This window comes from Natator depressus, chromosome 5 (assembly GCF_965152275.1).
Source record: "Natator depressus isolate rNatDep1 chromosome 5, rNatDep2.hap1, whole genome shotgun sequence".
NCBI classification, from domain to species: Eukaryota; Metazoa; Chordata; order Testudines; family Cheloniidae; genus Natator; species Natator depressus.
The window spans coordinates 24995616-25022578 of NC_134238.1; the positions used below are offsets into that span (position 1 = coordinate 24995616).

At 41.6% G+C, this 26963-nt stretch overlaps 1 protein-coding gene across 1 annotated transcript in view; it reads right to left on the reverse strand.

Annotated features, from left to right (window-relative positions):
- Positions 1-26963, reverse strand: part of RANBP3L (RAN binding protein 3 like) — a 58601-nt gene that overhangs the window by 14371 nt on the left and 17267 nt on the right. The window contains exons 2-14 of the mRNA XM_074952484.1: positions 26726-26784; positions 26412-26448; positions 25273-25350; positions 23822-23896; positions 22494-22562; positions 21729-21874; positions 21044-21147; positions 12044-12128; positions 10924-11026; positions 9982-10112; positions 8864-8984; positions 8125-8267; positions 2835-3033 (exon numbers count right to left, since the gene is read on the reverse strand). Of these exons, the coding sequence (XP_074808585.1) occupies positions 2835-3033; positions 8125-8267; positions 8864-8984; positions 9982-10112; positions 10924-11026; positions 12044-12128; positions 21044-21147; positions 21729-21874; positions 22494-22562; positions 23822-23896; positions 25273-25350; positions 26412-26448; positions 26726-26784 (1350 nt within the window). The remainder of the gene's footprint in view (positions 1-2834; positions 3034-8124; positions 8268-8863; positions 8985-9981; positions 10113-10923; positions 11027-12043; positions 12129-21043; positions 21148-21728; positions 21875-22493; positions 22563-23821; positions 23897-25272; positions 25351-26411; positions 26449-26725; positions 26785-26963) is intronic.

Here is a 26963-nt window from a genome sequence, read left to right on the forward strand (position 1 = left end):
CTGAAGACAGCACTGCTGCCAGCAGCAGCGCAGAAGTAAGGGTAGCAATACCATAACCCACACTACAATACCCTTCTGACCACCGCACAACTCCTTTTTGGAGTTACAATTACAACGATGAAATCATGAAATTTATGATTTTTTAAATCCTATGACCGTGAAATTGACCCAAACAGACCGTGAATTTGGTAGGGCCCTAGCTACAGCCATTAGCCCAGTGTTTAGGTTACTCATCCAGGATGTGGGAGACCCCAAGTCAGTTCCTCCCTCTGCCTGATGAGAAGAAGAGATATGAACAGGGAAGAACTATTGTAACAGCTTACCTAGGGACATGGTGGATTCTCCAGCACTTAGTCTTTACATTAAGACTGAATATCTTTTTAAAAAACATAGCTCAAACAGCAGTCATGGGCTTGATGCAGAGATTACTGGGTGAGGTTCTTTGGCCTGAGTTATACAGGAACTCAGACTAGATGACTACAGTGATTCCTCCTGGCCTTAAAATCTATGAATCCGTGAGCCCAGAATGAGGACCCAAGTATGTAAACAAAACCAGTTTGTACACCCAGATACAAAGCCAGTTTGTATCTGCGTGTAGCCAGTGATGGAGAACATTGTATTCTGCAGATCAGAAAAAAACTTTAAGAGAAAGATAAAGGGAAATTTTGAGAATTCACTGCACTTTGAGCATCTAGCCTACCAGTTTTTGAAAGCAGTACTTCATGCAATCCTCAGTTTTCTACACATTGTTAAAAGAAACTGCTTACTGTGTATTTCAACCAGAACAGCCACAAGTGAGCCAAATACTAACTGCTTGTGAGAGAGCAGGGCATTATGAATCATTTTAGAAATGGAGTTCCAGGGGTGAGTGTGCTGCAAGATTGGGTTGCATGACTAGATGTGACTGTGTGAGTGTAAAGTGGGGACAGAATACTGGAAGGCAAAACCTATGCAAGATGAAGATCTAATGGGTATAAGGATAAAAGGAGAGATGAAGGTAAAGCAGTAAATGCTAGAGGCCACCCAAAGATTTGTTGAAAGGGACTGTGGGTACTACTGTCAATGATCACTTGTACATGAAAGACAGAGGTTTGGATTAAGGATCCAGGAGTAACCAGCAGAAGGATATTGTTCTCTTATTTTTGTGCTCCTAAAACACAGATCTCAGATTCTATTTGTCACCTGCTATCTCAGCTTCTGCATCAGAAGTCTTTGAATGTAAATCCACTCTCCTATACCTTTTTGACATTACCTTTCACCTTGGCTTTGTGCAAGAACTAGAAGTCCTTATTGTCAATGATTCTGGAAAGGAATCCAGCTTCACATGACATTTTCAAATTAACAGAAACTCTTCTTAAAGCCAATGGAGACTATTTTTGGAAGAACACAAAGGGGGTTTGACTATTTGGGGATAACAAGTGAGTTGTCATGTTAAGTCATTTGGAAAAGGGCTTAATGTTAATATTTTCAATTATTTTACCAACTCTAAAGCCTGACGCTCATTTAAATTAATTCTGTATACCAAATGTATTAATGTAAAAAAAAAAAAACACCAACCCCAAAACTAACATTTTCCCCATTTGTTTAATGGAATAATATTTGCAAATGGATACTTGGAAAAAAAGTTTTGTTTTATAATAATGACGTGTTGTTCTGTGAACTGAATATTATAGAGATACAACAAATGATTATGGGAACAAGTATTGTAAACTGTCATATTCTTGCTAACAGGAAAAAATGTATGTTTGTTTCCTAAAGTAAACAGTCACTCAGAACTGTTATTTGTATGTGATATGATCCTTGCTGAAGAGTTCTTTTAACAACTAAAAAGAGAACAGCCTGCAGCTCCACTGGAAGGAGAAGTGTCATGTGGCTGATGATAATTCAAACATCACTGCCGTATTCCTCCTGAGAGAGGATGTAGATGCAATTTACAACCCATACATGCACAATGGCAGCTCTCCTGGGGTGAATCTCCCCACTTGGGCAGCATAGTGCCTGCCTTCCACTAAGGAAAGGCAACTTTCAGCTCTGGCCACTGTATCTCTAGAGTCCCTTGACTTCTCCACAGCTGACCCCAGCCACTTTATGGGCTATGCTAACTGCCACTGGAGTGGGATTTGTGAGCATCCTGCTCCAATCCACCCTGCTTAGATGGACTCTTCACCAGTGGGGGTTGTAGTCTTCGTTCCACTGGTGAAAGCAGATTAAACCTGGGCAGGCTGTCTAGCCCCACAAATCTCCTGGTAGACAGAATCTATCACTTTATTAAAGTTGTTAACGTCCTGTAACAATACAAAATCTCCTGGTGCTTGCATTGTCAACCAGTTTTACCATTCATAAATGACTGTTACAGTCAGCATAGGTTGGTGTTTAAAAGAAATCAGCCATTACGTAAGTTTGGTTCTAATGACCATTTTTATGGTTCAGGTAGACTAACTACCATAAGCTGTATGCAGAACTGGTATAAGTGGACTCAACTTCCAATGAAGTAAGTGTAAATTGAGCTCAGCACTACAGACTACTTCAACTGAGATATCCAAGTCTGGGTTTAGGAGCCTTAACTTTAAGCTTGAAAATTTTTAACCCAGATATCCTGACACTCATTCCTGTGTCAAAAGACTACTCTGATTATTTGTTTTAAAAGAATTTGGCACTGTTGACACAAGCCTGTCAAAATATTAAAACCCTACTTCAGTGCTGGAGAGAGGGTCACCATAACATAGGCACTTGGATGGAAAGTAGAGGTTAATAAAAGAGAGTAGAAATGGGATTCTCAGGGCACCAAGAGAAGTTCAAAGGAGCACAAAAGCCCCAGGAAAAACGCTACTTACCTGATTCATTGCTGCTCACTTGTGTTATTGTTTCATCATCTTCTTCATCATCATCACTATCACAATTTAATGAATGAAAGGCTGTTTCTGGCTCTGTGTCAACCTGATTTGCATCCAATTCTTGCTCAGCAAAGCTTCGCAGTGCAACAAGACGGTGATGTATTGCTGCATACAGGTACTCAGTATCTTTTGAACTTGCCTGTAGAAAATAAAGTGCATACAACCATTGAAAAATAACTGCAAAATAACTCTGACTGCATCCCACCCAACCACTGAAGTTCAGATGTAAAAGGGAGAGATTTCAAAAGGACTGAAAAGAGCTAAAATCCCTTCATCAGACACTTATTGTCCTTCAGAGTCAAAAGAATGCATGTAAGATTCCAATTTAGTAACTTTTTGAGAAAATCAACTTAAATACAAATAATATTAAGTTTGTCTTAATGGTCTGTGTTTTAGAATTCATTAAAAAATAATTGTTGGTTGTTTTCCTTGTTGATATAATGGATGCAAGCTTAAAACAAAAATTATGATTTATCTAGTGAATAACTCATTTTTTATTGCATACTTAATAGTCTCGACTCTGTGCAACTCCTCAGTAACAAAATGTACTTCTGACAATAATAAAACATATATGGATTGTGAAAATTCCTAGTAATATTTCTGGTTAGAAGTAAGTAAAAACAGAATTAATAACCAAAAATAAGTTTTCTCTGATTAACAAATGAAAAGGTGCCATGAACTCAGCTGGTAAAGTTGGAAGGAAATCATTACCAGAGGGTAGTTGAAAGCACATGATCTTCTGGGGCCTGATACTCCACTGCTTTGCACCATGTGGATTCATTTACACCTGTACAAATTCAGAGTAGAAAGATACTAGTCTGATTTGGTAGTTTTATATCCAATTTATACTCACTTTGCACAGGTGTAAGTGACTGCAAGAGTTGCGAAGCAGTAGAGTATCTGGCTATTCTTCCATGCTGCTCACATCTGCAGCAGCCAAAAACTTTCCTTTCACCATAGCCATGCACAATAGAAAGCCATTGAGACCAATTCAGAGTTGGTGTTTCAGCAGAAATTAACTCAGCTGTAAACTGAGTAATTTGTCATCACAGGAATATGCAGCTTTTCAGGGACAAAGTCAGCCTAGGGTTGCAAATGTTGTAGATTAGACTCAAGCAGCTGCCTTTTTCATTGGTTCTCAAATTGTCATATATCTTTGAACCTGAGCCATGGATGAGCCATTCTTTTTAGGCATATCTGAGGAACTGTCCTAGATTGAGATGTCAATAGAGGAGGTTTGGGAACAAATTGATAATATTCATTATCAGATGATATTCATCCAAGAGTTCTAAAGGAACTCAAATATGAAAGTGCAGATCTGCTTACTGGGGTACATAACCTATCACTTAAGTCAGCCTCTATATCAGATGAATGGAGGATAGCTAATATAATGACAATTTTTAAAAAAGGTTCCAGAGCTGATCCTGGCAATTACAGACTAACTTTAATAGCAAGCAATTGGTTGAAACTATAGTAAAGAACAGAAATATCAGACACACAGATGAACATGATTTGTTGGAGAAGAGTCAACGTGGCTTTTGTAAAGGGAAGTCGTGCCTCATCAACCTATTAGAATTCTTTGAGGGTGTCAACAAGCATATGGACATGGATGATCCAGTTGATATAGTGTACTTGGACTTTCAGAAAGCTTTTGACAAGGTCCACACTAAAGGCTCTTAAGTAAAGTAAGAAGTCATGGGATAAGAGAAGGTCCTCCCATGGATCAGTAACTGGTTAAAATATAGAAAACAAAGTGTAGGAATAAATGGTCAGTTTTCACAATGTAAAGAGATAAATAGCAGGATCTGTACTGAGACCTGCGCTGTTCAACATATTAATAAATGATCTGGAAAAGGAGGTAAACAGTGATGGGGCAAAGTTTGGAGGAGATACAAAATTACACAACAAGAGAGTTAAGTCTAAAACTGACTGAAGAGTTACAAAGAGATCTCACAAAACTGGATGACTGGGCAACAAGATGGCAGATGAAATTCAATGTTGATAAGTGCAAAAGTAGTGCACATTGGGAAAAACTCTCATCTATACGTACAAAATGATGAGGTCTAAATTAGCTGTTACCACTGAAGAAAGAAACCTTGGAGTCATCTTGGATAGTTCTCTGAAAAAAGCTGCTCAATGTGCAGCAGCAGACAAGAAAGCGAACAGAATGTTGGGAACCCTTGGGAAAGGGATAGATAGTGAGACAGGAAATATCATAGTGCCACTCTATAAATCCATAGTATGCCCACACCTTGAATACTGCATGCAATTCTGGTCAGCACATCTCAAAAAAGATATATTAGCATTAGAAAAGGGCAACAAAAATGACTAGGGGTATTGGAATAGGGTGACCAGACAGCAAGTGTGAAAAACTGGGACAAGAGGTGGGGGGTAATAGGAACTGATATAAGAAAGAGACTCAAAAAATCAAGACTGTCCCTATAAAATCGGGACATCTGGTCACCCTAGTATGGAAAAGCTTCCTTATAAGGAGAGATTAAAAAACTGGGACTGTTCATCTTAGAAAAGAGATGACTAAAGGGGGGATATGATAGAGGCCTATAAAACCACAAATGGTCTGGAGAAAGTGAATAAGGAAGTGTTATTTACCCCTTCACATAAGAAAAGGATGAGGAGTCACTCAATGAAATTAAACCTGCTGCCTAGTAAACAAACATAAGGAAGTACTTCTTCACACAATGCATAGTCAACCATTACCAGGGGATAGCGTGAATGCCAAAACTATAACTGGGTTCAAAAAAGAATGAGATAAGTTCATGGAGGATAGGTCCATCAATGGCTCTTAGTCAAGTTCTCTGTGGAGATAGAGGTGGTTAGGGACTATTTAGAAAAGCTGGACGTGCACAAGTCCATGGGGCTGGACGAGTTACATCCGAGAGTGCTGAAAGAATTGGCGGCTGTGATTGCAGAGCCCTTGGCCATTATCTTTGAAAACTCGTGGCGAACGGGGGAAGTCCCGGATGACTGGAAAAAGGCTAATGTAGTGCCAATCTTTAAAAAAGGGAAGAAGGAGGATCCTGGGAACTACAGGCCGGTCAGCCTCACCTCAGTCCCTGGAAAAATCATGGAGCAGGTCCTCAAAGAATCAATCCTGAAGCACTTGCATGAGAGGAAAGTGATCAGGAACAGTCAGCATGGATTCACCAAAGGAAGGTCATGCCTGACTAATCTAATCGCCTTTTATGATGAGATTACTGGTTCTGTGGATGAAGGGAAAGCAGTGGATGTATTGTTTCTTGACTTTAGCAAAGCTTTTGACACGGTCTCCCACAGTATTCTTGTCAGCAAGTTAAGGAAGTATGGGCTAGACGAATGCACTATAAGGTGGGTAGAAAGCTGGCTAGATTGTCGGGCTCAACGGGTAGTGATCAATGGCTCCATGTCTAGTTGGCAGCCGGTGTCAAGTGGAGTGCCCCAGGGGTCGGTCCTGGGGCCGGTTTTGTTCAATATCTTCATAAATGATCTGGAGGATGGTGTGGATTGCACTCTCAGCAAATTTGCAGATGATACTAAACTGGGAGGAGTGGTAGATACGCTGGAGGGGAGGGATAGGATACAGAAGGACCTAGACAAATTGGAGGATTGGGCCAAAAGAAATCTGATGAGGTTCAATAAGGATAAGTGCAGGGTCCTGCACTTAGGATGGAAGAATCCAATGCACCGCTACAGACTAGGGACCGAATGGCTAGGCAGCAGTTCTGCGGAAAAGGACCTAGGGGTGACAGTGGACAAGAAGCTGGATATGAGTCAACAGGGTGCCCTTGTTGCCAAGAAGGCCAATGGCATTTTGGGATGTATAAGTAGGGGCATAGCGAGCAGATCGAGGGATGTGATCGTTCCCCTCTATTCGACACTGGTGAGGCCTCATCTGGAGTACTGTGTCCAGTTTTGGGCCCCACACTACAAGAAGGATGTGGATAAATTGGAGAGAGTCCAGCGAAGGGCAACAAAAATGATTCGGGGTCTAGAGCACATGACTTATGAAGAGAGGCTGAGGGAGCTGGGATTGTTTAGTCTGCGGAAGAGAAGAATGAGGGGGGATTTGATAGCTGCTTTCAACTACCTGAAAGGGGGTTCCAAAGAGGATGGCTCTAGACTGTTCTCAATGGTAGCAGATGACAGAACGAGGAGTAATGGTCTCAAGTTGCAATGGGGGAGGTTTAGATTGGATATTAGGAAAAACTTTTTCACTAAGAGGGTGGTGAAACACTGGAATGCGTTACCTCGGGAGGTGGTAGAATCTCCTTCCTTAGAGGTTTTTAAGGTCAGGCTTGACAAAGCCCTGGCTGGGATGATTTAACTGGGAATTGGTCCTGCTTCGAGCAGGGGGTTGGACTAGATGACCTTCTGGGGTCCCTTCCAACCCTGATATTCTATGATTCTATGAAGTTCGCCAGGGATGCAACCCCATGCCCTGGGTGTCCTGAAGCCTCTGACTGACAGAAGCTGGGACTGAACAACTGGGGGTGGATTGCCCTGTTCTGAACATTCCCTGAATGACTGAACAACTGGGGGTGGATTGCCCTGTTCTGAACATTCCCTGTAAAGCTTGTGGTACTTCCCACTGTCGGAAGACAGGACACTGGGCGACTCTTGTGGACCACCTGCCCTTCTAGTCATGATTGCATGGACCCACCATCAACCACAACGATCACTTTGAATAATATCCCTGTGGCAACTATAGCAATTGTTTCGATGCAGAAGGAAAAATCAGGAAAGTGTGTTGATATATTTTAGGCATCTTTTAATGTTATTTAGCTTCATAGAGTAGCCAGTTCCACAGATCACTGATAGTCCACAGACCACAGTTTGGGAACAACTTGTATACCATTGCTTTAGTGACCCCTGCTGGCTGTGTAATACAGTGATCTGTAATACACTATAATACAGATGCATCCGATGAAGTGAGCTGTAGCTCACGAAAGCTCATGCTCAAATAAATTGGTTAGTCTCTAAGGTGCCACAAGTACTCCTTTTCTTTTTGCGAATACCGACTAACACGGCTGTTACTCTGAAACAGTGATCTGGTTATCTCCTTGGGCCATATCAGACCTTCAGCTTTTTGCACAAAAAACAGCAATTGACCTCAATGGTAATTCTGTACATGTTATAGCCTTACACTTTTTACCAGAAGGAGGCTTGCTAGAAAAGGAATCTGAGCTAAACTGCCAAGTTCTAGATACTTGTCCTTTTTCAAATTTTTTCTTACCTGTATTAGAAATACTTTAACAGAATGGTCTTCTAGGTCTGTCGCAGTGATGCACAAACTCTTGCGATTTACTCTTTCTATCGCCATCTGAGTCCAGAGTTTGGTGTTGAGAATCAGTCTCAAACTGCCTTGATTTCGCATAACTAAAACAGGAATGCTTACATATTAGACATTACATGATGATTGAAACCTCCCTGTTGTTGCAGCGGATTTATTCAGTACTGCTATAAAATCATATTTCCATTAACTTTGCATTTCAGGGGATTTATAACCTAACATTTTGAAAGAGGTGGGGGTTTAAATTTCTTTATTATGATTTGATATTTTTAAAGTTTCTCTCAATATTTTATACTTTTTGCCATATGATATAATGAAACAATCTTTCAGAACTACACAATAAAGTGTAAGAAACTACTGCTCAATAAACAGAACATCCCATAAGTCACTTGGAAGAAGCAGCACCTCTGGAAAAGCCACGTCAGAAAAGAGAGAACTAGTGCTAAAGAAATCTGGAAGCAGAATACATAGTGCTTAGTGACATCTGTGAGTACCTGCAGCTCACAAAAGCTGCAGTGGCTAGGGATGTTTAGAAGGCAGCTAACTTTATAGAGCAATAATGAAGAGGCTTTGAGCAACTGGATATAGATATAAACAAACCTGGTTGCAGGATTACAATGATGTGATATCCAATTGACTATAGCAAATGAGAGCATGGTTAAGAAGTGGAACTAATTTTTACCTAGCCTTGAGTGTAATGTTCCATGTTTATTGCTTGAAGTGTCATTAAGCCTCAGGGATCCTCTTCCTCTTTCAGTCCAGGACAGTGAGAGTTTATTAAATACAAAAAGCTTGCAACTGATCTAAAGGGGAAAATGTTATGGAAAGCGTCAACAGATCTGAATTCTGTTGTGCCAGAGAATGCAGTTTATACGTTTGATGCCTCTGTGCTATAACTTTTTACTTTACAGTTTGCATAAAATTAAGACCAATTTTAAAAGTGAAATGAAAATTGCACTAACCCCAGATTTATGTTGAGTACCTCTACTAATCAGGCTATGGGGAACGTTTAGCACAGAAATACATTTCACTTTTACCTTTTCTATTTTAATCCTTCTCTGTGAAATCCACCAACATCTCCGTGTTTCCTGAAGATGTCCTAGAATGCATCATCCTATGACATCACTGATATCAGAAGTTTCATGCAACCCATTGTACCAGGACTGTCATAAACTGAAGCTAATGAACCATCCATATACAAATTTCCCACATATGGATGGGAGAGTGGATTCAAGCAATCTTACAATTCTGTTTCTTTCCATTTTTAGATTTTTGTAATATATGCAAGTGTTAATTTGCCAAGAAAATAAAGAGTTTTAAGAATCTCGAGTAGCAAGATTTATCCTGCTGGCCTAAAATTACTACGATGTACCTTAGTTTTATTATAAAACCACTTACTTTGATAATTCCTTAGTTAAAAAAAATCAAGCCTTTGTGTTTATAAAGTAACTTTAAGAGTACTTATAATTTGGGGTTTTATTTATTGATGTTAGGGATCACTGACTTATTGTGAAGACAGTTATAACAGACAATAGCAGAATGAGGCTTTGGAGCATGATTTTGGAGGTTGAAAGAGCTCTCTATATTCAGCACAGAGAATATACGATGAAAAGCTACACATCAGCTTGAAAAGAAATTAGTTAACAGAAGCATATTTTAAAAAAAGGAAAAAAAACTTATACAGTTGTCCAACAAGAAGTAGTACATACATATTCATGGAATTATAAGTTACAGTAGACCATAATGTGCTTTCTAAACATAAGTAGAAAGGCTCATCATGCAGTCTTTAGGAAAATATACCTGCAACACGTTATGTTCTGCTTCTTCCCCTGTTATAACTTCAACTTTATCTAACAAATATTTCTGTGCTGGTTTGGAAATGTAAGCTGCAGCTGATTCAATTAGTGTTGACTTCTTGGCAAAAAATGTTTCTAAAGGAGAAATAAAAACAATAGAAAATTCTAAAATTTCTACAGCGGGAATGTTTTAGTATGTCAACAGTATGACTATTTGTATGGTCTAGGTCTTTGTACATTCGTCTTAGTGCTAGATATCAGTTAACGTTTTAATAAACCTTCAGGCATTCCAGTATATTTTTTAAAGAATAAGACCACGATCCAGCATTTCTGTATAGGCACATTGGTCTGTCCACAAGGAACAACTAGCAGGATCAAGCCCTAACTAGTTAATAGTTGAGTTTCCAAATCAAATTTATTTTGAGATATTGCAGCTCAAAGTCATAGTCATGAAAAACATAAGTCCCATAAATCATAATGGTAATAAGAGCGGTGTGAATATTTAGCAGGAAATAACATGAATAACTAGCTAAAATTGTAGCTGAAGTGACTTGTTCATAAACAAGCTATAGGCTGAAATGTGTTCACAAAGTATTCACCACACAGTTTTGGATAACAAATAAATCTGTAAAACTCTAAGGCTATTCAAGGAAAACTTACAAATAAAAAATAGTCTAAATTAATCAAATAATAAATCATTCGCTATGATGATAATCTAGCTCTAGTTTTGAGTCACAAACCAAATGGCAGTTGCTTTCTGGACACTTAAATTTATGGTGCACACCCCAATAGTATACTAATGACTGGGTAACTTTAAACTTTTAACTATTTAAAGTAAATAGATGATAATTACTGACCACCACTAATCTGATGTCCTCTATGATGCACTGAAATTGACGTATTGGTAGAGCCTCACTGTATTTGTTTGCTAACTAGTAATGCTTACTTGTATGTGAATAACCAGTATGAAAAGTTTTGGCATCTGTGGATGTTATTTCTCTCTTGCATAGATCAGTTTCATTATGCAGCTTGGGAGATTTTTGAGGGCTCTAAAAAATTGAAGAAACAAGGAAAAACAGATTAAGAAATTGTAACGTTTATATGTTTGACATTAGCAGCAAGCTGAAAGATCAGGAATATATTGAATCATAAAATACACAGCAGGGGTGAAGATTAGTTGAAATAATAGGTTAACATGCAAACTTTACTCCTACATACAAATACTGACATAGGATATAAATAAACAAGCGTTTGGTATTTCAGTCAATAGTGGAACTTTGTCCATTATTATAAAAGCCCCCAAAACTTCATTAAGCAGGAACTGCAGTCTCTTCTTAAGAAAGACTCTGGGCTAGGAGAATAAGCTTCTTTCCATTTAAGTTTAAGGTGATCTGATAATAGAAGTAGAGAAGTTTACCAGATATCTTTCCAAATTAATTCCTCATTTTACTGACCACCATATATACCAAAAATTTAAAAAAGGCATTGCAGAATTTAGAAATAATCACTCTGAGATATTTTAAACTATTACATTTAGCTGATTCTGCAGAGTTAGTTTTCTCATTGTTCACATCTCCTGTATATCTGTATACTGCTAATCAAATATTTTCTTGGGAGTCAGAGGGGAGAAAGCCTACAGCTCTGAATGTTAAAAAGTCTAAAATGGTTTGTGCTATAACAGAAAATTACTAGAATTGATTTTCCTACTGAAGGGCCAAATCTAAAATTTGGGCCACCTAAGTTGTGCCCATGAAATGTGCGCACAAGCCAGCCGAGCATACCCAACAAATAACTGCCTTTGCAGATGAGCACCGACATATATAATTACCCATTTTGGACCAATCCTGTGAACAGCAATACATGTTTAACTTTACTCACATGACTTGACTTCAAAGCGATGACTCATGTGCATAAGCATCTACAGGACTGGGGGCTTTGTATGAACATAAGACAAATGTTGTGGTCACAATTTAGGTGACCATCTTTGAAAATGTGACCTCAGCATTCAAATGCCAACTTTTTTAGAAACAAGAAAAAAGAAAAATTTCAATATTTACAAATCTTACCAAAACTCTCTCTACCATGTTTTCTCCAAACACAAAAGTAGAATTTCTGTTGTTTAAAAAAGTTACATCTTCAACTGGCTGATTTCTAGAGGAATATGTGAAAAATATTAATTAGACTTTGTAAGAGATGCAAATATAACATCTATAACCGCATACATTTACCTTTCCAAATCCTACATTAAAGCAAAAATATTGGCCTACTGGGAACCACAGAGAATACTTCATTAAAGGAATTTAGGGAGATGCATTGTATTTCATGTAGAATAATGAGATTGTTCCTTAAACCTAGATAGTGGCAAAGCCACAAGCCACTGTTGCAGCACCCCAGGAGCAGTATAGGGAAAGAATCCTGCATCAAAGAGGCACACTTCTCTCCCTACTTCCTCTTACTCCAGCAAACTGCTACCCTCCCTGTGTCGGCTTAGCTGTGCTGGCCACCAGATCCACCCTCTCCCCTATCTTCTTCATCTACTCCTTGTCCATCTGCTTGGGGAACATAGATGGGCAGGCGCAAAGCTTACTTCAGCATACCTAGATATAGGTTATGTCAATGCTGCAATGTAAGCGTGGGTTCAGACTCTGGGTTGAGCCCAAATCCTCCTTCCGTCTACACACAAATCTCTCAGACTCAGGCTTAGACCTAGGGTTCTAGGACCCTGCAGGGATGCAGGATCGAAGCCAGTGTCAAGCCATGACCCAGGGTTCAAGCCCTATTGCTTTGAAGTATAGATGCAGCCCTGCTTAACTTGGGTCCTGGGAGTCTGCCAAAAGTATCCCATAATCCCACAGGCCATCTTCTTTTGTCCTCTCTATTGCAAAAATCTCTAATAGACTCAGTTGAAAATGGATGCCCCCACTTGGCGTACAGCAACAGCTCAGTGAGTCATTTTCTTCTAACCACTAAAAGGAAGAGATGCAGATCAGGATAAGTAAAGAACATGTCAGAGATCTTTTGACCAATTTGAATGAATTCAAGTTAACGGGCCTGATGCTGTTCACCCCCAGGGTACTGAACGAATTAGCTGTAGAAATCTCGGAGCCACTGGCAATATTTGCAAACTCATGGATGACAGGAGAGGTCCCAGAAGACTGGAGATGGGCTAATGTAGTGCCCATCTTTAAAAAGGGGGGAAAGGAGGAGCCGGGGAACTGTAGACCAGTCAGGCTGACTTCAGTACCTGAGAAGCTACTAGAGAAATGTATAAAACATTCAATTAGTGAATATCTGGAGGATGAAGGGGTAATCACAAGCAGACAGCATGGATTTACTAAGAAACAAATCATGTCAAACTAGTTTGATTGCCTTCTTTGACAGGGTAACTGGTTTGGTGGATAGGGGGAATGCGGTGGACATAATATACCTGGACTTTAGCAAGGCTTTTGACACAGTCCTACATGACATTCTGATAAATAAGCTGCAGAAATGTGGGCTTGGTGGAACTACCATTAAGTGTATACATAATTGGTTATACAACCACAAACAAAGAGTAACTATTAATGGAATGATGTCACATTGGAGGGAGGGTTCAAGTGGGGTTCCACAGGGATCTGTTCTGGGTAGAGTGTTGTTTAACGTCTTTATTAATGACCTGGATGTAGGTGTAGAGAACAGACTGATCAAATTAGCAGAGGACATAAAGTTAAGGGGGTCTGCCAATACTTTGGAGGATAGAGCTAAAATTCAGAGGGATCTTGATAAATTGGAGAACTGGGCTGTAGACAACAAAATGAAATTCAGCAAAGACAAATGTAAGTTTGCTACACTGAGGGAAGAAAAACCAAATGCACAAATACAGAATAGGGGATAACTGGCTTGTCAGCATCACTGCTAAGAAGGATCTGGGAGTTGTGGTGGATAACAACCTCAAAGTGAGTCAGCAATGTGATGCTGTTACAAAAAAAGCAAATGCAATTTTTGGTTGCATCAACAGAGCAGTCACGGGAGGTGATAGTATCGCTCTACTCAGTACTGGTTAGGCCTCAGGTGGAGTCCTGTGTCCAATTTTGATCACCAATTTATAGAAAGGATGTAGAGAAACTGGAAAGAATCCAGTGGCGAGCGACAAAGATGATAAAAGGGATGGAATGCAAGCCATATGAACAAGGCTGAAGGAACTGGGTATGTTTAGTGTGGAAAGGAGAAGATTAAGGGGGGATATGATAGCAGTCTTCAAATACTTGAAAGGCTGTCATAACAAGGATGGAGAAAAGTTGTTTTCTTGTGCCATAGAGGTCAGGCAAGAGGCAATGGGTTCAAACTACAGCATAGCAGATTTAGATTAAATCTCAGGAAAAACTTCCTAACTGTAAGAACAGTAGGACAATGGACCAGACTGCCTAGGGAGGTTGCGGAAGCTCCTTCACTAGAGGTTTTCAAATGGAGACTGGATAGCCATCTGTCTTGGATGGCTTAGGCACAACAAATGTTGCATCTTGGTAGGGGATTAGATTAGATGACCCTTGTGGTCCCTTCTAACCCTATGGTTCTATGATTCTAAGCTGAAAACACACTATTCGAGAGGCTTCTGTGTTTGCAATGGAGACTCAACAGAACAAGCCTTTTGCAAAGCAGGCAGCTTCATGGTCATGGGAATGTACCCAGACTTTGGTGAATATTTGGTGTGAGGCGAGTAAAACTGTGACCTTCAGTAAAAATACCAGGAATGATCATGCATACCTGAAGATAGCAAACAAGCTGGCAGCTTTGCAAATTTACTGGATCACTGACCAATACGGGGAACAGATTAGGTTGCTCAAAAGCGAGTACCAGTGGACCAGGGACCAGAACCGCACCTCAGACAATTTGCCAACATTGTGCCCATTTTATGAGGCCTTTGACTGGGTGCTGGGCACTGCACCCAATACAGAGCCAACCGTGGTGCATGATGACCTGGTCAGCCAGGATGGTGCCCTGCTGGCCTCAGAATCCAGCATGGGGACTGATGGGATGGTGTGGATTGCACCCTCAGCAAGTTTGCAGATGACACTAAACTGGGAGGAGAGGTAGATACGCTGGAGGGTAGGGATAGGATACAGAGGGCCCTAGACAAATTAGAGGATTGGGCCAAAAGAAATCTGATGAGGTTCAACAAGGACAAGTGTAGAGTCCTGCACTTAGGACGGAAGACTCCCATGCACCGCTACAGACTAGGGACTGAATGGCTAGGCAGCAGTTCTGCAGAAAAGGACCTAGGGGTTACAGTGGACGAGAAGCTGGATATGAGTCAACAGTGTGCCCTTGTTGCCAAGAAGGCCAATGGCATTTTGGGATGTATAAGTAGGGGCACTGCCAGCAGATCGAGGGACGTGATCGTTCCCCTCTATTCGACATTTGTGAGGCCTCATCTGGAGTACTGTGTCCAGTTTTGGGCCCCACACTACAAGGATGTGGAAAAATTGGAAAGAGTCCAGCGGAGGGCAACAAAAATGATTAGGGGACTGGAACGCATGAGTTATGAGGAGAGGCTGAGGGAACTGGGGATGTTTAGTCTGCGGAAGAGAAGAATGAGGGGGGATTTGATAGCTGCTTTCAACTACCTGAAAGGGGGTTCCAAAGAGGATGGATCTAGACTGTTCTCCGTGGTAGCTGATGACAGAACGAGGAGTAATGGTCTCAAGTTGCAGTGGGGGAGGTTTAGGTTGGATATTAGGAAAAACTTTTTCCCTAGGAGGGTGGTGAAACACTGGAATGCATTACCTAGGGAGGTGGTGGAATCTCCTTCCTTAGAAGTTTTTAAGGTCAGGCTTGACAAAGCCCTGGCTGGGATGATTTAGTTGGGGATTGGTCCTGCTTTGAGCAGGGGGTTGGACTAGATGACCTCCTGAGGTCCCTTCCAAGCCTGATATTCTATGATTCTATGATCAAGTGAGGACCATGAAGTAATTTTCTTGCTGAAACCAGTCCCAGATCATGCTTTAGAACAGGATCAGCAGCAAATTCTGGGTCCATACTCAGAGGAGCTATTTTATGTCCCCACATGGAACAGCTCACTGCCGAGCCTGCAGCAGACATGGAAGGGACAGAAGCTGCCCCTGAGCCTGGAAAGTTTCTGCCTCCAATTTAAAATGTATTGCTACAGAATCAGAGGGATTTCCACTCTAAGAACTAATGCAAAAGTTATAAGACTCCCCAGCTAGCAGCATGCATCCACTACTGGTGGATTGTATCCCAGTGCCTTGGCATCCCCACTCCCTGCCACCAAGTGGAATTCAACATGGCGACTAGGAAATGCCAACATCTTTAAAGTGTATTTTTACCAGAAAGGCACAGATTTTTGCTAGGGCCATTCCTGTTTCTTAAAAACAACAACAACATTACATTGCCATGCCTTTAAGTTTGCTGCTCTATAATCACTCAACAGTCTGTGGAGCTGCCTGGAAACACTGAACTCTGTGTGTGTGTTTGGGGAAGCATGTTCCACTTCCAAAACTAGCCCATTTCAGTGAGAGGTAGTCCATAGGGGACAAAATCATTTGTCCCAAGTATGACCGGGGTTTGAATTTTTGTTCAGAAAAGTGCTGGGGGCAGGGAAGGGGAAGGCTGTGATGCTCTGTAAGCCATGTGGAAGCTAACACAGCATCCTGTTGATTCCCTCATGGATTCTGACCCACTCCCAAATGCTGATAGCTGCAAATTTTTCCTGAAGCAGGAACTCCAGATCAGTAGTCACATTGCAGAGAAGGACGTATTTTCCAGGGCCACCTCAGTAGCTGACCAACCCACTCCACTCACAGATGTGCTGTTCAGTCACTTTTTGTTTGAATACTTCGGATGCATACACTGCAGGTTTTCCAATAGCCGCTTAGAATAACATCTCCCTTTGTCAATAGGGCACCACGAGAACAGTTATTGTCAAGCACTACCTTCCAGTAGTCAGGCCTAGTGGTCAGAGTGAGGACAAAGCAGGATGTAGTGTTGGGCCTCGGTCAAGGGTGACACTGGAATCAAGATCCAGGGACAAGCCAGGGCCAGAACCAAGATCAGAGGCTGTAGACAAGCCGGAATCAGTACCAGAGCAAAAGTCCAGATGCAAGCTAGGGGTTGAAGCCGGGTGGTCAGAGACCAGAGACAAACCAAGTCAGTACCATAGTCAGGGTGGAGACACAGGCCAAAGGTCAAAGCCGGATAGTCAGAGTCCAAGGGTCCACGGAAAGTCAAGAGGTGGAGGCAAGGCTGGAGCGTGTTTGTAACAGGGCAAGATCAGAGTAGGGCAAGGTCTAGGAGCAGGGCTCAGGCAAGGCTGGGGCAGGAACAGGATCAAGAGCCGGCTGGGAGTCTCGAGAGTCTGATACACTGCAAGGAAGCAGGAGGGTTCCTGGCCAGGTAGTGCTATTTCACAGACTGCTCTGGCGGGGTTGGAGAAATACCTGAGCCTGGAGGTCATCTGACCCAGGCTCGGTTCAGGGGGAGGTTGCTGCTGCATGCCTGATGGTTGATTCACTGCTGGAAAAGTAAATCAGTGAAGCTAAGTTATTGCATGCCTGGGCGGTGACACAGTTCAGCTCCATTGGAGGGGCAGCTGAGTGAGCAGCTCTAGTTTGGGTTTGCCTCACAGTTATGTCATCCAAAATGTGAAAGACCTGAAATGATAGAAAAAACCTTTTGTTGCAAGGCCACTGACCGGCCTCCCACCCCCAACACAAGTAGTTAGGAATTTTTTGTAAAACAAAAGCAACTTGGAATTTTTAACATACCATTATGTGTGTACTACTGTAACTGCGATTAACCAGGCTGTGCCCAGGGACATTCTGTGGACTGAAGCATCCCTTTCACAATATATTGCAGTTCAGTTTTGAATGTAACATTTTATGTCCTTGAAATTCCACAAGCATTAATTCTGTGCTCCTCCAGTGAGCTATTTGAGACCATAACCTTCAGTGTCTTGTTCTATTGCAGGCCCCTTGACCTCTACTGGCTGCTATATCTCCACAGCTCAACCTCAGTGCAGTACGAGCCTGGCCCAGCGTACCTTCACAGACTGTTCCAAGAGGACCGTTTCCATGGTGAACTTGGACGAAGTTCTTGAGTGGGCCAACCAGCAGGTCCAGTACCAGAAGCAGAGGGTCTTAATATTGGAGAAGAGGCATGCCAAGAGGCAGGAGGAAAGACTGAGGCTTACCACACAGGTTGAGGACAGGGTTTTAACAAAAGAGTAGGCACTTGCTTCACAGTTCCTGGAACAGGAATAGCAGCTAAGGGAGGAGCATAGAGCTCAGCAGAGAGAACTGTATGAGCAGGTCATCTCAGTCAGGGCTGCAAGATTATCGGTTCCTGCTGCCTCTCCCACACCATCGCCTGATTCCTCTGCGACGTATTCTCAGTCCAGAAACAACTTGGAAAACTCCACATCTGGGTGACTCACGCAATCAGGCCCCCAAAACAGCTGGGCAGGACAACTAAACACCATACAGCTCTCCATCTTGCCCCCTCTCCCACTGATACCTCCGCCTCGGCACCAAGTGCACAGAAAACAAGGAAAGAAGAGAAAGGAGAACAGAAGCCAGGGGACATGCAGTGGTAGGGTGATTCCGTTGTGTTTGCACTGGTTCATACACTTCATTTGTTTGTTTTGGAAATGTTCTTTTGTCACTGTTTCGGTGTTTTAATGGCAGTGGGTGACTGTTGCACTGTTTTAACACATTTATAAGTAAAGCCTTTTATGTCATCAGGAAAGTTTATTGCTATACTGCATCTCATCATACAATCATGATTTGAAATAACAAAGCTAAACACATGATCAGGAACAATTAGGAATTACTACACAAATGCTATTCCTCTATACAGTTAGGTACAGAAAGTCACACATCAATAACTTCCTGATGTGAATCCATACTGTGAATCATCCCCCATTCTATCCCCAATTCATAATTCAGCATGTCATTCATAAGTACTTTGCATGACGATCAAGTCCGCACCCTTCCCCACGCAGTGAACTCCCAAATCAATTAGCCCCTTAACTCCCACAAGCAGATTCATAGAGGTACTATTCCCACTCTTCCATCGGGCTATGGAAGTCCATAACGTAGGAGCACAGAGCATCCCTGAATGCTGTTGTCTGGGTGCATCTAGCTCCAGCTGTGGTAAGTGCACTTTCTGGCTGAGTGTTCAGTGGCCCCTTGCCATAGGTCCATTCAGGGGGAAATGGTTCACCTCTTCCTCCTGGTCCATCTCGTGTGTTTGGTGGGTCAGAAAACGTTGCTGAAATGTCCACTAGTGCCTCATGGAAGCTCTGCCTGTTTCCTGTCTCAAGAGTGAAAGTGCAAGCCAGACAACTTCTTGAAATGTTGCTCAGCTGGCTGTGTTGGTGGGCTGTTCAACCTTCCTGTAACATGCAGGGTGGGCAGTAAAGTTTTCCCACGGTGCACCATGGACAACGGGCTAGAGTGGCCACATTTCAGGAGGGCACTAGGGAGCCTGGGATATGGATGGTTTGACTCAGGTCTATATGCTGCATTGTGGATGCCAGAGCCCCAAACTGAAGCCCAGGTTAGAAAATCCTTAAGGTAGGGTTAGAATCATAGACTTTAAGGTCAGAAGGGACCATTATGATCATCTAGCCTGACCTCCTGCACAACGCAGGTCACGGAATCTCACCCACCAACTCCTGTAACAAACCCCTAACTTATGTCTGAGCTATTGAAGTCCTCAAATTGTGGTTTAAAGACTTCAAGGAGCAGAGAATCCTCCAGCAAGTGACCCGTGCCCCACACTGCAGAGGAAGGCAAAAAAAAAAAAAAAAAAAAAATGCAGGGCCTCTGCCAATCTGCCCTGAGGGAAAATTCCTTCCTGAACCCAAATATGGCAATCAGCTAAACCCTGAGCATGTGGGCAAGATTCACCAGCCAGACACCCAGGAAAGAATTCTCTGAAGTAACTCAGATCCCATCCCATCTAACATCCATCACAGGCCATTGGGCATATCTACCGCTAGTAGTGGAAGATCAGTAAATTGCCAGAATTAGGCTATCCCATCATATCCTCTCCTCCATAAACTTATGAAGCTTTGTCTTGAAGCCAGATATGTTGTTTGCCCCCACTGCTTCCCTTGGAAGGCTGTTCCAGAACTTCATTTCTCTGATGGTTAGAAACCTTCATCTAATTTCAAGTCTAAACTTCCTGATGGCCAGTTTATATCCATTTGTTCTTGTGTCCACATTGGTACTGAGCTTAAATAATTCTTCTCCCTCCATGGTATTTATCCCTCTGATATATTTATAGAGAGCAATCATATCTCCTCTCAGCCTTCTTTTAGTTAGGCTAAACAAGTCAAGCTCATTGAATCTCCTTTCATAAAACAGGTTTTCCACTCCTCGGATCATCCTAGTAGCCCTTCTCTGTACCTGTTCCAGTTTGAATTCATCCTTCTTAAACATGGGAGACCAGAACTGCACACAATATTCCAGATGAGGTCTCACCAGTGCCTTGTATAATGGTACTAACACCTCCTTATCTCTACTGGAAATACCTCGCCTGATGCATCCCAAGACCGCATTAGCTTTTTTGACAGCCATATCACATTGGCGGCTCATAGTCATCCTGTGATCGACCAATACTCCGAGGTCCTCTCCTCCTCTGTTACTTCCAAGTGATGTGTCCCCAGTTTATAACAGAAATTCTTGTTATTAATCCCTAAATTTATGACCTTGCACTTTTCACTATTAAATTTCATGCTATTACTATTACTCCAGTTTACAAGGTCATCCAGTGTAGACACTCAAGCCCTGGGTTCTCCAGGTCAGCTGACTTGAATCCCACTAACCCTGGGCTTACACTACAGGGTAGACATACCCTTCAAGTCCAGGTAACTCATCCAGAGGTGTAAGGAAAAGTTCAAGTTATAATCTGCCCATAAGCCTTCTTTTCCTTTTTGGCCGATGTGTGCATTTTTTCACCTAACAGCTACACAGACACACATAGAGCAACAAGCTAGAGGACAAAACCAAACACTTGCTATTCTCTAGGTATGCATTAAAAAACTCACAACACTTTGACTAACTTACCCTATTGTTTTAGGGCTAGTAAGGTGCATGGAGATAGATGGCCTCACTGTTGTCTCAGAACTTGCTGAATTCTCTGCTGGGCAACGAGAGCTCTCTTCAGACAACTGGAAACAATTAATATGATCAATTCAGAAATGTTGGAAAAAATTAATTGTGGCTCATCTTGCACTATAAATAGTTTTACCAGACATTAGGGCCTGCAAAGCTAAATGCATGTGAGAAAGTATTACTGACAAGAGTAAGTCCATGCATGATGGGTCCACTTGCATGAGTTAAGATAATTCATGTGGTGGTTTGCAGAGACAGGCCCATGTTTATTGTGTGAAGCAAGCCAGTGCAATTCCTAACCAGATTTTTAAAAAAAAATCCTTAGAAAGTAAAAAGTTTTCCCAACCCTCTACCCTAAATTCAGATTGAATTACAAGTTTACAGCATCTGCACACTCATCAAGCAGCCATATGGGCAGTTTAGCAAGGGCTGGATTTTCCAAAGCGCTCAGCATTGGCACAATTGCTCCACTGAAGTCAAAACCAAATGTTGTTGTTGTTGACTTCAATGGGAACAGAATTAAACTAATACTGAAGACTTCCCTGTAAAATACTTAATTTCAGTGAAATATTATTAAAGCTCAGGCACATGGGAAAAAACCCAGACATGTATATTTGACACTGAAGTTACATTTTACCTGAATATTTGCTCTCTCTTTAGCTTTGGAAGATGCCAGTGTATTTTCAGTGCACATCTGCCTTCTTTCCTCACATATCTGAGACCGTGGTGGCTGTAAAACGGCAGGTCTTATGACAGTCCACTGCTGAATTGGTGATGAGAGTCCTTGCAAAATACAAAATAAAAGGTTAATATATGCAATCTTTCCTTTACATTTAAACAACAAATTTTGGTCTTGCTTTTTCTGACTCATAATGTGGATGTGTGGTGGAGTTTTAAATTAATTGTATTTAAGTGTTATTGTTAATACCTGCCCCCCTTTCCTATTTTAAGTCCCTTCTAAAAACCCTGCCAAATAAAGGAGTGATGTAATATTTAATAAAACAAATCTGCACTGATTGTGATAAATCCATCTTCTGATTATATGAAGCTTGATCCTGCACCCATGGAAGTCAACAGGAGTTTTGCCTTGCCTTCACTGGGAGCAGAGTTCAGTTCTTGTTAACATTATGTATCAGAAATTTTTATTCAGGATGATATTCATTCCTGAGCAGTGGCCCTAAACATGGCCCATGAACCACTTAAGTTTTCAAAATAGGGCTTTAAGTGGAATTAAGTGGTTTAGAGGCTTATAATACAGGCCTTCTGCACAGGGGGGTGAATATCAGCTGTAGAGAGTAAACTGGCTGGGACAGGGACTGTCTATGTTTTACCTGCTCTGTATAGTGTTGAGCACACTGTGGATCAACAACTAATAAATATTGCGATATTAACAAATAGTTACCTTTTTCTGTTCTTGTGATGTCATGGTTTCTCTGGAGAAGAGCCGAGGTCATGAATATGTTATTCTTTACTGCAAAAGAATTGTTTATCCACAGTGCTTAATTGTTTATATGCATTTCTGTAGCCCCCCATCACTGCAGTATCTGAGCATCTCACAAACATTAATTTATTTCAAACCACCTCTTCAAGGAAGGAAAATATGATCCCCATTTTATGGCAGGGGAAATTTAGGTACAGGGAGAGTGACTTCCCCAGGAACTGTAAGACAGAGCCAGGAATTGAACCCAGACATCCTGGGTGTCAGCCACTACTTTAACCACAAAACTGTCCTTTAGTTTTACAGCTCACAGGCATGATAATGTCACCAAGTCAGAATATCCTTTCAGATCAGGAAAAAAGAGACCCAAGAGTATGATGGTAAATGCTGGAGATCCAGCATGTGCTGGTAGTGATGACCACCATGATAAGTGTAATGATGGTCAGTGTGTGGCACTGCTGCTTTTATATGGTTTCCAAACGCTACCCAGAAATGTTCAGAAGGGCTGCCAGCCTTGTCCCATCAATAGTGTGCTACAAAATTACATGTCTCATAATCCATATATGAACTCCTCCATTCCATTCCAAGATTATTCTAGTTTGCTGCTATACCAATTTTGTACCCTTACCAGATTATTTGGAAACCCCTCATCAACAATTACTTTAATCCAAAGGTTTTCAATCTGGGAGTCAAACAGGTGTGTGACCACCCTGCCCTTCCCTTATTGATAAATGAGAGGGTGATCCCTGCTAAATCTTGGCTAGAATGCAGGGTGTTCCCAGAATGGAAAATGGTGTGTCTGTATGGATAAATATGTGAATCACTGTTTTAGTCCAAACACATCTAGCTCACACCATTTCTTCAACTCCATTCTGTGTTTACTGTTCATAATATTTGACATAATATTTTATAGGTTAATATAACCTTCCACCTACTTGCTACAAGCCTTTGTAAATCTCAAAAACATCTGAGTTGCAACAGTGAGTAGACTCTGCACAACCCAGAGTAGCATATGGCATAGGCTGCTTGCATCCCATCCAAACAGCAGCTCTCCCATGTGCAGAGTATTCCCTAGCACAAGGAGACATTAGTGCAACATTGACTGAGAAATGAATGCCATCTACTGAATCACCAACACATCTTGTTGAACATCGCAAAGTTCCTTCCTCACATTCACATACTGACTTGGCCCAGCCCAGTTAGCTCAGTCCCACAAAAAGAGCTGTTTTATTTTGTTATTTTACCGATTTTTGATTTTATGTGAATATTTACTGAATAATATTTTTAATTACCCAGCTGTGATGGAGGAAAGGTAGGAAGGATAGTACAGGAAGATGATCTCACTCTTTTCCGAGAGAGTGCTGTATCTGAAAACATAAGAGACTGAAATTATCCTTTGTTCAAAGCACAGTACCTGAATATGGATTTTTCATGTTAGCAAAATGTATTTGTCACGGATGAGCAGACTCTACCCGTATCAGGCAACTACTAAGGCTTTGTAGTGTAGACTTTGAATTTCCAACCACTGCTAGCACTAGTGCGGCTTCAGCATAGAGAAAAACCTGGCAGGTGCCAGCATTTTTGACCATACCATCATCTAGATCTTCTCAAATTAGAGCTAGATGTCATGGTTGTTCAAGTGCCAGAGGCTAGTCTACACTGGTACTCCTAGTGTTGCTAACACCAATGATACTGAACACAAAGGTGGGAAAAATATAGTACAGGCACAGGCGAAGGGTTTATTATAGCAAAATTCTGACACACAAATTCTGGTCATGTTATAACCAGTTTTTTTTTTTTTTTTTTTTTTGTATGGAGCTGTTCAGGTCTAAGTAGATGTAGGAATGATCTAGATGTAATTTTAAGGGTAGATAAAGTTAGATTAATTGTACTCTTTTAACTAAATGGGTTAATATTATTTACCTACATTAAGGCCCAAATTTTGAGGAAAGCATATGACACATTTTAAAATAGAATTTCTACTGCACATGCTCAGTACACAGTGGTCTGCAGTGACTTGTGTGTGTGTTCCCCTCAATATTGTGGAAATAACCCTACCACCTTGAAGGGGTTTCCAAGTAGGATGATAACTGGTTGGAGGGGAAAGCCTTCGTCAGCATGGCTTTTCAATTCCATGGGTCCCCCTGGGGTTGAACCATGAACATCTTCCACAGGGTAGGAAATCCTGCCTTCCCTGGACCTAGTCAAAAAATTCCAGGGAAACTCATGATTGAAACACATGGACTTTCCACAGTCTTATGTGGAAATAACTCGTACATGGACCTGGGGCCCTCTGCTAATTTAAAACCAATATTTTTTCAGACTTAGGAAGGTGCAATTCCTCACTGAGCATTACTTGCAGACTAACCTTGAAGTTTAAAAGTTTTGCTGACTTGGAATTATTCAAACCAAAATGACAGGTTTCAGAGTAGCAGCCGTGTTAGTCTGTATTCGCAAAAAGAAAAGGAGTACTTGTGGCACCTTAGAGACTAACAAATTTATTGGAGCATAAGCTTTCGTGAGCTACAGCTCATTTCATTGGATGCATTCAGTGGAAAATACAGTGGGGAGATTTATATACATAGAGAACATGAAACAATGGGTGTTACCATACACACTGTAACAAGAGAGTGATCACTTCAAACCAAAATGTGTATCTGAATAACGAGAAAAATATTTTTTCTAGCTTATCAATCTAGAAAATATAATTACAATTATAATGGAATTGATCTAAATGCCATACCCATGTAGAACTGCGAGTCAGACGTTTGGAAAGTAAAAGATGAAGACCTTGTCCGTTTCCTGGAACAACCAATTAAATCTAAGAGAAACATAACATATCATGTACTGTAAAATCAAATTTTCCAACAGATTTCAGTAAATTATTGCAGTACAGAATTCTAATATTAAAGGTCTCATATTAAAGCCTGACCTGGACCCGACCTGACTACAGACAACCCAACCTAACCCAAGAGTGTTGAGTCATTTTTAGATCCAGCCCAACCCAACACTTCCCCCTGACCCTGAGTCAGTGTGACTGCCTCGTCCTTGGAGCTTGGCCTGCTGGGGGCTTCCCATTCCCCATATCTCATGTCTGCAAATAGTCTCCAGCTGCCTCCTGCCCATGGGGTCGGTGCAGCAGGGGCTGCATGCCTCATCCGCTGGCCATTGCTGCCTTGCTGTGCTGCGTGTGCTGCAGAGTGAGAGGCACTGCAACTCAGTGGCAGCAGCCACTGTGCTGACCTCATGGACAGGAGGAGGTGCTCAGAGTTGACTACACTCAACTTGACCTGAGAGGTTTGGGGCTGTTTTTAGATGCAACCTGACCCAAACCCGACACTTGTAGTTGGATATCACTGGGTTTGGGTCAGGTTGCAAGGCTCTAGCAGAATCTACTTATGGAAGGGGCTCTTGATGCCTCAGTAATGGCCTGATCCAAAGCCCACTGAGATCAGTTCCACTCCCGCTGACTTCACTGGGCTTTGGATCAGGCCTTTTTTTCACTCTGCATCAGGCTGTATGGCACTCAGCTGATTTTAAACAGATGGCTGAAACAGGACTCTGGATCCACAGCACTCTTCCCTCTATGGGGTCACCTTATAACAAGACCTGAAGGAAGTGAAGAGATCATTCAAAATCTAATAGTTGTGTCAGTGCTGCAGGGGAGCTGAAATTTGGATGGGGTGTGTGTGATAAAGGAGGACAAAAAAGTGGTGACTCTGTGCCCCATATATAGTCTTAATCCACCCACGGTAAATTGCCATGTTACATACAAGGTGAAATTCTAATCACTACTAATGCATGCAATGGACTTAGCACTTACAAATAAATACACAAAAAATACAAGATTATTATAAAGGGTTTTAATTATGCAATTATTACCATTCTCAGCCTTGTAAACCAGGTCTTCTGCAGGCCTCTGGGGGAAAAAAAAAAAAAAAAGAACAAAACATGTCAATTGATATGTCTATACTGCAATAAAAGAGCTGCGGCAGGCCCGTGTCAGCTGACCCAGGCTCATGGGACTCGGGGCTTCAGGGCTATAAAATTGCAATGTAGATGTTTGGGCTCAAGCTGGCACCTGGGCTGTGAAACACTTCCCCCTCGTGGAGCCAAGGCTCCACAATCAGGCCCTTTATTTCCTGATTTTCTGGCTGCTTTATGACAAAAGCAAAAGGAAGAAGCTTAAGTGTTACCTTGAAAGGTCGTTCTTTCTTTTCGAAAACAAATATGGGCTGAGCAATAACTGATGTCTCTGGAAAAGGAAAGAGGTCACTTTTAGAACATGTGAATTAAACTATTTATCGTAATGCTGCATTTAAAACTAAACTGGGATCCACTGAAAATTTTAAATCAAGGTATTTCTCATCTTCTAAAAATACAGGGCTTGGTCCTGCAGTCCTTACTCAAACAAAACTCCCAATAAGCCTACTG